The 9,887-nt window shown below is 42.3% G+C and overlaps 4 protein-coding genes across 9 annotated transcripts; 1 reads left to right on the top strand and 3 right to left on the bottom strand.

Moving 5' to 3' along the window:
* Positions 1–164: 164 nt before the first annotated feature.
* Positions 165–2,051, bottom strand: CG15864 (uncharacterized protein). Its single transcript, NM_143926.2, has 7 exons — positions 1,835–2,051; positions 1,620–1,777; positions 1,412–1,565; positions 695–1,349; positions 590–634; positions 369–534; positions 165–311 (listed from the first exon to the last, which is right to left on the bottom strand). The coding sequence occupies exons 1-7, from the start codon at positions 2,038–2,040 to the stop codon at positions 223–225; spliced, it is 1,473 nt and encodes a 490-aa protein (NP_652183.2). The 5' UTR covers positions 2,041–2,051; the 3' UTR covers positions 165–222.
* Positions 2,052–2,434: 383 nt separating this feature from the next.
* Positions 2,435–6,434, bottom strand: CG18749 (uncharacterized protein). Of its 2 annotated transcripts, NM_001300299.1 has the most exons (9): positions 6,348–6,434; positions 4,304–6,292; positions 4,089–4,246; positions 3,881–4,034; positions 3,161–3,818; positions 3,059–3,103; positions 2,838–3,003; positions 2,595–2,780; positions 2,435–2,535 (listed from the first exon to the last, which is right to left on the bottom strand). In NM_001300299.1, exons 2-8 carry the CDS (start codon positions 4,507–4,509, stop codon positions 2,692–2,694), a joined length of 1,476 nt encoding a protein of 491 aa, NP_001287228.1. In that variant the 5' UTR covers positions 4,510–6,292; positions 6,348–6,434; the 3' UTR covers positions 2,435–2,535; positions 2,595–2,691. The 2 variants fall into 2 exon arrangements, with proteins under 2 accessions (NP_001287228.1, NP_001027154.1); NM_001031983.3 differs by lacking the exon at positions 2,435–2,535 and having other exon boundaries at positions 2,634–2,780.
* Positions 2,435–6,434, bottom strand: CG33722 (uncharacterized protein). Of its 4 annotated transcripts, NM_001300301.1 has the most exons (9): positions 6,348–6,434; positions 4,304–6,292; positions 4,089–4,246; positions 3,881–4,034; positions 3,161–3,818; positions 3,059–3,103; positions 2,838–3,003; positions 2,595–2,780; positions 2,435–2,535 (listed from the first exon to the last, which is right to left on the bottom strand). In NM_001300301.1, the coding sequence occupies exon 2, from the start codon at positions 6,274–6,276 to the stop codon at positions 4,840–4,842; it is 1,437 nt and encodes a 478-aa protein (NP_001287230.1). In that variant the 5' UTR covers positions 6,277–6,292; positions 6,348–6,434; the 3' UTR covers positions 2,435–2,535; positions 2,595–2,780; positions 2,838–3,003; positions 3,059–3,103; positions 3,161–3,818; positions 3,881–4,034; positions 4,089–4,246; positions 4,304–4,839. The 4 variants fall into 4 exon arrangements, with proteins under 4 accessions (NP_001287230.1, NP_001027152.1, NP_001287229.1 ...); NM_001031981.3 differs by lacking the exon at positions 2,435–2,535 and having other exon boundaries at positions 2,634–2,780; NM_001300300.1 differs by lacking the exons at positions 2,435–2,535; positions 2,595–2,780; positions 2,838–3,003; ... (2 more) ...; positions 3,881–4,034; positions 4,089–4,246 and having other exon boundaries at positions 4,795–6,292.
* Positions 6,435–6,696: 262 nt separating this feature from the next.
* Positions 6,697–9,742, top strand: CG9636 (uncharacterized protein). Of its 2 annotated transcripts, NM_169209.3 has the most exons (5): positions 6,697–6,849; positions 6,967–7,267; positions 7,325–7,571; positions 7,643–7,809; positions 7,913–9,580. In NM_169209.3, exons 2-5 carry the CDS (start codon positions 6,981–6,983, stop codon positions 8,097–8,099), a joined length of 888 nt encoding a protein of 295 aa, NP_731216.2. In that variant the 5' UTR covers positions 6,697–6,849; positions 6,967–6,980; the 3' UTR covers positions 8,100–9,580. The 2 variants fall into 2 exon arrangements, with proteins under 2 accessions (NP_731216.2, NP_649774.1); NM_141517.4 differs by having other exon boundaries at positions 6,697–7,267; positions 7,913–9,742.
* The last annotated feature ends 145 nt before the right edge of the window (positions 9,743–9,887 follow it).

Here is a 9,887-nt window from a genome sequence, read left to right as displayed (position 1 = left end):
GCAGAAACTGAAACATAGGCGCAATCCGAAACTGAATCGAAGTTGCAATCGCGGTAAGCCGAAGATACGCCAAACAAACTTTTGGCCCTCTCTTCCGCTCTCTCCGTTTACTCAGTTACTTGGCAGCACTGGATGGGCGGATAACTGTAAAAGATATAACGGATATCATGCTGAAAAATGAAAACTAATTTAATCATTAGGATTTCAGTCCAGATTACAGGATTATTCTTTTTGGGGTGGGTGTAGGTTCGAGTCTTTCATACATGGTGTGACAAACATTTGCGGCAGTTCGTTTATCCACTTCGTGAGCACTATAAAAGAAGATCCAGGTGGTACTTTATACAAAACCATTACACTCTAAAGCTCACCGTATTTGGAACCGCTTATCACTGGACATGCTGAGTGCAGGGATTTTAAATTCATAGCTCCGGAATTGTGCAGATTGTACCAGAACACCGCTGATCCCTTCTTGGGCGTAACGGTAATATTAATCATCGGGAAGATTGTGGCGCCACCCGAGTCAACTTCTCCCAGCTGGAAAGGCTTCAAGCTAATACCAAGGATTCTGCGACAAACTGGACTGACTTACGTAGAACAAAACAGTTGCTATACGATCCCCTTGCTTTGGCCTGGTCTAAAAATATATGACAATAATACATATACAAAATAGTTTTAAATTATCCAAAACTCATACCGTATTCGTATATTCATGAAAGTCGTAGTGCAACATGTAGTGCCCACCTAAGCCGTAATTAATCAGCGAAAATGGATCGCTCATCTCCATACTGAATCCGGTCATATCGGTTACGCGCTCATTGAGTGTTTTAGCATCCACTATATATGAGTCCTTGGACGTTCTCACCTCAGACTTCTGGCCTGAATCAGTAAGGGATAATCCGAAATTACTCGAGTTTAGCATCCCATCAATTTCGGTGTCGTAAATCACATCGTGAAAGACCACCATGTACGGATCTAAGCCCAGCTCCTCCATTTTTAGAGGGGCAATCCGCGTGAATGGCGTCGTGGTGGTGTTGTAGCGACAGTGGAGTCGACTTGGTTTTTGGACCACAACAGCGCAGTTCTGCTTGGTCGACAACTCCTCCTTGAAGTGTATGACTTCATTGCTGGCGATTATTCCCTCTGGCTTGTTCTCGAAATGGTAAAAGGCGTCAGTAAGTTGCTTGTTCTTCGCCAAAAGAAGGCCCCACGCCTTGTGCACTCGGTATTTGTCGAATTTATTTTCAAAACGAATCAAAGAAAGGTTATACCAAGCCTCGGCAAGATCGTCCTCTCGTTTTTGAACGCTAAACTCACCAAGGGCTAAACAATCGTAAGCTGTCAGTCCTGTTCTGGAAGTCAGCAATCATGGTCAGCAATCATGGTATACTTTAGGATGGATCTCCTAACTTACCCTGGCTGCGAGTACCCTGCTAAGTTACCAGCTGCCAGTTCTTCTGGCTTCAAATCGTAAAAGGACATCAAGTCATGGATTCCGCGACACGCCTGCTGCAAATCCGACGAGGTTGGTAGCATCTTTCTCATCAGTCGGGCATTTTCAATGTGCCCTACAAACAATTATTTAAAGCTTATTCTTTAACTTAACTAGATATTGACAGTACCTAAAGCATTATTCTCGACCTTAATGGCATATTGATACCATTTTCTCCAACTCGTGTGTAGGCGATGTATTAGTCGAAAGCTGTTCAATGGATTTCCCAAGTACGATTCATAATCACTCTTCATTTCCATGTTCTCTCTACTCATATCTATTAGGGATCTTGATGAAACACGTGAATATAGAATTATTCATGGAGGAATAGCACCTTAGTCCTACCTTTCCATTAAATTGAATTTCATTTTCAGTGTTTTCACATAGCCCTTTAAATTGTCTACCAGTTCATCCTCCACCTCTAGGAGTTTCATCAGTTCCATTGTTGAGGCAGCATAGGATTTCTTTGGGTTCGATTTGACAAATCCTTGGCAGTTAATAAAACAAGCACTCAGAAAGCCAATAAGCGTTAAGTTTTTTAAGATGTACATTTCGCTTGTGGGACGTATTGGCAAATGACTTTACAACTTGGTAATGATAACATTGAAAATAAGAAATTTGTCGCGGCCTAATTAAATTAGCAATGCTATATCTCTGTACGCATTCAGAAAATCTAATAAAGCCAAAATATTAAAGGACGATAGATAAATAGGTAGATAGATAGATAGGAGATAGAAAAACGGTAACTTTATTAAAACGCACTAAACTGAAAAAATTTTCATAGAAAATGGGTTAAATTTCTACTTCCTTTGTATGCCCTATATCAAGCTTGACTAATTATGTTACACCATACCCGCTTATCGTAAAATTATTAGCCTGATATTAATTAATGACCTAAAACCAAAACAACTAGCAGCTGGTATCTAGGAAGGTTCCTTAAATCCAGCGTAAGTTAATGAAGAAAAATAACATCAGTGAAATAAGCCTTTCAGACTTTCAGACCAGCACTATCAGCTCAGGATTGTTATTCTCCATAGCATCGAGTTCTGCTTAAGAAATAGGTAAAAGATCATAATGATTTCAACGCCTCCATGGCACAACTCACTGAAGATAAGTTTTTCCATTGCTCATAAAACGTGGATATCATCCAGAAAAGGGAAAACAAATTTAATTTAAATTTAATTCCATTACAGATTACAGAATTATTCTTTTTGGGGTGGGCGTAGGTTCGAGTCTTTCATACATGGTGTGACAAACATTTGCGGCAGTTCGTTTATCCACTTCGTGAGCACTATAAAAGAAGATCCAGGTGGTACTTTATACAAAACCATTACACTCTAAAGCTCACCGTATTTCGAACCGCTTATCACTGGACAAGCTGTGTGCAAAGTTTTCGAATTTACAGCTCCTGAGTTGTGAAGATTGTACCAGAAAACCGCTGATCCCTTCTTGGGCATAACCGTAATATTAAGCATCGGGAAAACTGTGGCGCCACCCGAGTCAACTTCTCTCAGCTGGAAAGGGTTCAAGCTAATACCAAGGATTCTGCGACAAACTGGACTGACTTACGTAGAACAAAACAGTAGCTATACGATCCCCTTGCTTAAGCCTGGTCTGAAAATGAATGGCAATAATACTTCTAAAAGTAATAGTTTAGTCCAAAAATAATACCGTATTCGTATATTCATGAAAGTCATGGTGCAATATGAAGTGCCCACCTAAGCCGTAATTAATCAGCGAAAATGGATCGCTCATCTCCATACTGAGTCCGGTCATATCGGTTACGCGCTCATTGAGTGTTTTAGCATCTACTATATGTGAGTCCTTGGACGTTCTCACCTCAGACTTCAGACCAGAAACAGACTCGGATAATCCAAAATCACTCGAGTTTAGCATCCCATCAATTTCGGTGTCGTAAATCACATCGTGAAAGACCACCATGTACGGATCTAAGCCCAGCTCCTCCATTTTTAGAGGGGCAATCCGCGTGAAGGGAGTCGTGGAGGTGTTGTAGCGACAGTGGAGTTTTTTACTTGGTTTTTGGACCACAGCAGTGCAGTTTTGCGTAGTCGCCAACACACCCTCAAAGTGTATAACTTCATTACTGGCGACTATTCCCTCAGGCTTGTTCTCGAAATGTTGAAAGGCTTCAGTAAGTTGCTTATTCTTCGCCAGGAGAAGTGCCCATGCCTTGTGCACTTGGTATTTTTCGATTATATTATCAAAACGAGTCAAAGAAAGGTTATACCAAGCCTCGGCAAGATCATCCTTTTGATTTTGGACGCCAAACTCGCCAAGGGCTAAACAATCGTAAGCTGTCAGTCCTGTTCTGGAAGTCAGCAATCATGGTCAGCAATCATGGTATACTTTAGGATGGATCTCCTAACTTACCCTGGCTGCGAGTACCCTGCTAAGTTACCAGCTGCCAGTTCTTCTGGCTTCAAATCGTAAAAGTACATCAAGTCATGGATTCCGCGACACGCCTGCTGCAAATCCGACGAGGTTGGTAGCATCTTTCTCATCAGTCGGGCATTTTCAATGTGCCCTACAAACAATTATTTAAAGCTTATTCTTTAACTTAACTAGATATTGACAGTACCTAAAGCATTATTCTCGACCTTAATGGCATATTGATACCATTTTCTCCAACTCGTGTGTAGGCGATGTATTAGTCGAAAGCTGTTCAACGGATTTCCCAAGTACGATTCATAATCACTCTTCATTTCCATGTTCTCTCTACTCATATCTATTAGGGATCTTGATGAAACACGTGAATATAGAATTATTCATGGAGGAATAGCACCTTAGTCCTACCTTTCCATTAAATTGAATTTCATTTTCAGTGTTTTCACATAGCCCTTTAAATTGTCTACCAGTTCATCCTCCACCTCTAGGAGTTTCATCAGTTCCATTGTTGAGGCAGCATAAGATTTCTTTGGGTTCGAATTGACAAATCCTTGGCAGTTAATAAAACAAGCACTCAGAAAGCCAATAAACGTTAATTTTTTTAAGATGTACATTTCACTTTTGAGATGTATTGGCAAATGAATTTACAACATGGTAATGATAACATTGACAATAAGAAATTTGTCGCGGTCTAATTAAATTAGCAATGCTTTATCACTGCCAGCTCATGATTGTTATGCGATAGTGGATTTTTGTCTAACACATGTTTAAAAAAAAAAAGAACATGTTAAAGCCTGGCTCAGCGTATTACTGTCAGTTTTCCAGTTTCATTTGATAAAGAATATAACGACAATTCTCATTTTATATAAAATGTGTCAAATAAAAAAATATATAGAAATAAAGCGGATTCATTTAATATCACACAGACTGTATGTATGTATCTATTAACTAGACCCTGAGGCCGTTGCACGGGTAAGGCGGTACTTTTGCACTGCGTAGTGCGCTCCCTCCTCGGAGGTCAACTGATCCACGTACTCCTCCTTCACGAATCGATTGCTCACCGCATTGAGCGAGTCCTTGATAAAGCCAAAATGCACGATGGCATTTGGAACAAAATTCAGCTCCAGGAGCGTCTCACCGGAGGGCAGCACCTTCTTCGGTGGAATGGTGAAGAGATGGAATTGCTCACCTGGCTGAACCAAAAACTCCCGAACAAAATCCTCCACCTTGGAAAGGGGCTCGTGCGGCTTAAACATGCCCTGGAGCACGAAGCGATCGGGAAACTGAATGCGCAGCACACAGTCCTTGTACTGGTTAAGCTTAGCCAGCATGGCCTTTTGGCGCTCCAATTCCCTTAGCTTTGCTGTCAGCAAGGGAGCGTCGTCATCTCCGCTCGACGTACGCTTTAAATCACGGAGTACCATCTTCAAATCGTTGACGGTCAAGTCGAAAAATGAGTCCGGCAGGTCATTCGCATTTTTCTTGGATTCGTCCAAGGAAAAGAGTACAGCCTGGCGTGGCCCAATTATTTTCACCACTGGTGGAGCCCTGCCTGGATTCTCTTCGACTTCGTTTTCTGCCTGCTTCTGCTCGGGAGGGTGGTTCATTAAGTATCCGGAACCATTGCCCCAGTCATATTTAGGTGGTTCTGGCTGAGGCTGCTGCTCTTGATTGGATTCCCCTAAGGGCTTGGCTGGTTCGCTACCGCTGGCCTTTTCTTCAGGAGCCGTGCGTTTCAAATTCTTGATCATGTTGCTGGTAAGAGCAAATCCACCTCCTCCTCCGCTGCCACCAGCTGCCATTGCAGAGCGGGAGGTACTGGGCTGGTCGTCATTGTCCACCCGAGGCTTGACAGCGGGAGCTTTATACACATTTGCCTGGGTCTTAAGGTCCTCGGGTTTTTTGTCGATAAGACGCATCATGGCACGACCCTCGAGGATTCCTAGGGACTTAAGAGTGGTCTGTCGCATCTGCTCATGTCCTATGACCTCGCTGCGCATGTAGATGATGACGGGGCTTTCGTAAGCCTTTACATGTGTTTCGCAAAGCTTCTCGACCACCAGCCATATGGTGTCGTTGGGCGAGAAGTCCCCTTGCTGGCGGGAACCGTCGTTCAATTGGACGCAGACAAGAACGTTACTCAGTGTGCGCCGCTTTTCTGTTTGCTCCATCTCCAGGACACAGTTGTTAGGCAGGCCACTAAAACGGAACTGTTGCGTCAATCCGACCACCTTGTTGTGAAACTTGAGGCAGTGCTCCTCCGCATCGTAGCCGTGCTTGAAGCAGGCCGTCTCCAGAATCTCCAACAGCGTCATGTTCGCCGTCACGTTCACATTCTGCCGCCGACCATTGGGCAGCAGGACTGTTACGCGCTTGTCCATCGGATTGGCCACTTCCCTACAAGGATACGTATCTGTATGGCAGCTACGAGGTAGAGGCAAAAAAGACTCACCTCTATAGACTTTTAAAGAAGAGACTACGTTCCGGAACTTGCCGGTTGGAATTGGGGTTGTGGGTGTACGTCTATCGATATACCTTAAATTTGTTTACTGCTTTGCGTGACTTTCGCTTTTCCTATTTTCATTAGAGATGCGCACCGTGATTGATATCGGTTAGCAAGAGTTTAATTTCTAAATTTTTAACTTTTACGTTTATAACCGCCCAGTATAATTACTTGAAATATATTATAGTATAAAAATTAGCAAATTACCGATCGTCAATATAACTCATTAAATTCGAAGCCACTTATCGATAGACTTCTGTTCCTTATATCCCAATCGATAGGAGCAGCCTGTGTATCGGAGTATTATTGATTGCAGCAGGAAGAAGCAAAAGAAAGGCGCAGCTAGCTAAATCAAAACTATTCAAAACGGAATTTGCAATAAAACTAAATTATAATTCAGTAATACGACTGTCAGAGGACATGCTCTAAGTTCCGGGGAAGTCCCCATCTAGTGAGTTTCAGCATTTTGAGTGACGCCCTGCGTGGGAAACTTTTTGATTACCGCCGATCCAGCAAGAGACACTTCGAGAAGTCCATTTAAACTATATAGCCATTATGACCAATTTAGAGAAGCAGCACGAGATGGTGAAGCGTAGCCTGGTGCAGTTTATCAGCGGCCACATTCCGGGTGCCGACTTTAGTGTTGTGGACGAAATCGTGCTTTCGTACATTATTTCGATTTTGGAGGAGGCATCCCAGGATCCATGCTTCGATGTTGAGGGCTTTGTGGAGATGATGGGAGCCTACTTCGAGGAGTTTTCAACCATTGACCAGGGCATCATCTGTGACTGGATCTACAAGCTGGCCAATGAGCTTACCGATATGGAGAAAACCCAGGAAAACCCAGACGCCGTCAACTTATCGCTAAAGTACGTTTTCATTCTCATTCCTATGCCAGAAACATTTAATATAAAATATTTTTACAGCTCCCTGAGCCTCTCCAGCATTATTCCGGAGTCCAAGCTGCGTGCTCGCAACTCGTCAACTTCCGAAAAAGACGAGCTCTCATCGAACAGCAGCAGCAGTGGCGGCTGTGGCGGCAACAAGCGTTCCCAACATCTTTCGGAGACTAGCGATGGAGGTTCCACCGACAGCTCCAGCTCCACTTGCGACTACTTCCTGGACGAGACTGAGGTGCTCCAGGAAATGTTTCCGGATTCGGCAATAGCCGAGGTAAGTATTAGTTTATGGTGAAATTTAAAGAATTTTGTAATACTGTGTAATGAATTTAAATCCATTTCTAGATCAAACACTGCATCGCAATTTCCAAGGGGGACATCGATAGCGCCACCCAGATTCTCTTGCATCGTCAAGAGACGAACCAGTGTATTACTGACAAGTCGCATACTACTTATATGAAGAAGAATGTAATCGTCGACGATAATGAACTCAAGAATCGTATTATCGCTAGGTAAGTGTACACCTTAAAAAGCAAATAAACATAGCAGTATATTGAAGTGGATATCAACTTAAAATAGCCAAACGTAAAATATTATTTTTTTGACCCCATCTAGGTACTCCTATGTTGACAAGAATGCCACCCAGCGCGAGTACAAGCCGGTGGTACCGAAGATGGAGCCTCGCAAGCTGGTTCGCTACCGGGACAATAAGATCGTATCGCTTAAGGGCGAGCGGTACACCGAGATTAAGCGTGACGAAGATGCTGAGTTAAAAAAACCCAAGAAGCAGATTCAACCGTAACTAAAGAGGAACAAAACCCTCTTCAAGTATTTTATCAAAAAGCAAATTAATACACACCCCAATAACTTATCCGCACCCACGAAAACGATCTTCGCCAGTAGCAGTAGCTGCAGATCCAACGTCACCAACAACAGCAGCCATCCCGAAATCGAGCACAGTGTGTGCAATCATATGCATATTGTTGGGCTGAGCGCCGCCAAAAGCCATGTCAGCACCTATTCCAGCTTCACCACACCAGTGATCCCCGCCAAGCTTAGCCAATGTTTAGACGCTTCCCAAGACGATGACGATGAGCAGCGAGAGTTTAGAGACAAAGACGAGACACCGAGCACAGCGAATCGGTTCCCATATCCGAGTGAGTATGGTGCAGAGTTTGTGGCATCTGCCGGCATGTTGGTCATACTGTTGCTAGTTGGCCATTGCCACAGGACCTTGAGCCCTCATCGCGCCAATGCCCATGACAAAGACACAAAGACTTTACATACCAAATTAGTTGATAGTTATGCTTTAGGACTACTCGCTTATGCAAATTTTGAGAGCCCATCCATCGCGGCCGCCTGCTTATGAGTCTCGATGCTGGGAGCAGGCGGTTCAGACGGATCTGGACATGGATCTGTTTCCGTTGCCAGTCGTCAATTATGACGACTGGGGTCGCGCCTGCGCTGTGACTTTTCCTTAGTTCCTTACGCAAGCGAATTCAAATCGAACCGTATCTGTGAAAATCGTGAATCTCAAACTCTTGAATGTCCTCGAACAGTATTGTTAAACATACTTCAGTCCCTAGGATCAGACGCAGGTGCGACACCAAAACCGAATTTGGCGCTCAAATAGACTTATTTAGACGTTTTTAGGTACTCGAATTGATAAATTTTGTTGGCCGTGTGCGTGTTTTTGAAAAGCGCAGCTGCACAAGTAACTTGCCATATCTGTTTAAGATCTGTTAACCCATTTTGTATCGTGTAACTCGTTTTGTTTTTCTCTGGTCCAAGCTAACTAGCAAGAGTAAACTAGCAACAATGCCACCAAAGCCACATGCAACACAAACTAGTCCTCACCGCCCACTGAGATATCTGGAACCCATAACAATTCGGCTACTGCTCGGTGTAAGACAGCAATACTAACAATAATATAAACGTATTCACCATATGAACTAATCGAATAATCAACTATTTATACAGCGTAGCCTACCCCAAATCCTTCCCAATGATTGTAATGATTGTAACCTACAATATCTCGGCAGTCCCACGCCCTATTCATGTTAGATGTAAGCAACCGAAATATTTTTCGGCAGTTATTACTTTTACACTTTTTGTTTGAAACAAAAGATATTTACCCATTTTATATTTTTTTTGTAACTCAGAATTTAGCTTAAGTTTTTAATCCTGACCACCGCTTAAATTTACGTATCGAACTGCATTTAAGCACATGAGTTTTTTATATTTTTATTCAGCACCACGCTACAAATGTTTCAACCATCACATATTCGTATTTATGTTTACCTTGTTTTGGTTTGATATGCACTTCTTTTATTTTAGTTTTATTTTATATATATTAATATTATTTTTTGTGATAATTTAAAAAAGGCAAAACACTCGAATTAAACTTTTAAAATAATTAAATAAACTACTATCAATATTTAACGCATAAACATTAGAGTTTTGAACATGTGCCTAATGTTTGAAATTTGTATTCTATATTTAATGTGTTGGTACTTTTGGTAAGTAGTATAATTTAGAAATTAACTATAATTCAGAGATTCAACAGAATTATGAAAATTAGCTAAAAAGG

Source organism: Drosophila melanogaster, chromosome 3R, assembly GCF_000001215.4.
Source record: "Drosophila melanogaster chromosome 3R".
Taxonomy (NCBI): Eukaryota; Metazoa; Arthropoda; class Insecta; order Diptera; family Drosophilidae; genus Drosophila; species Drosophila melanogaster.
Note: the sequence above shows the minus strand (reverse complement) of the source record. Positions and strands in the feature narration are given on the sequence as shown.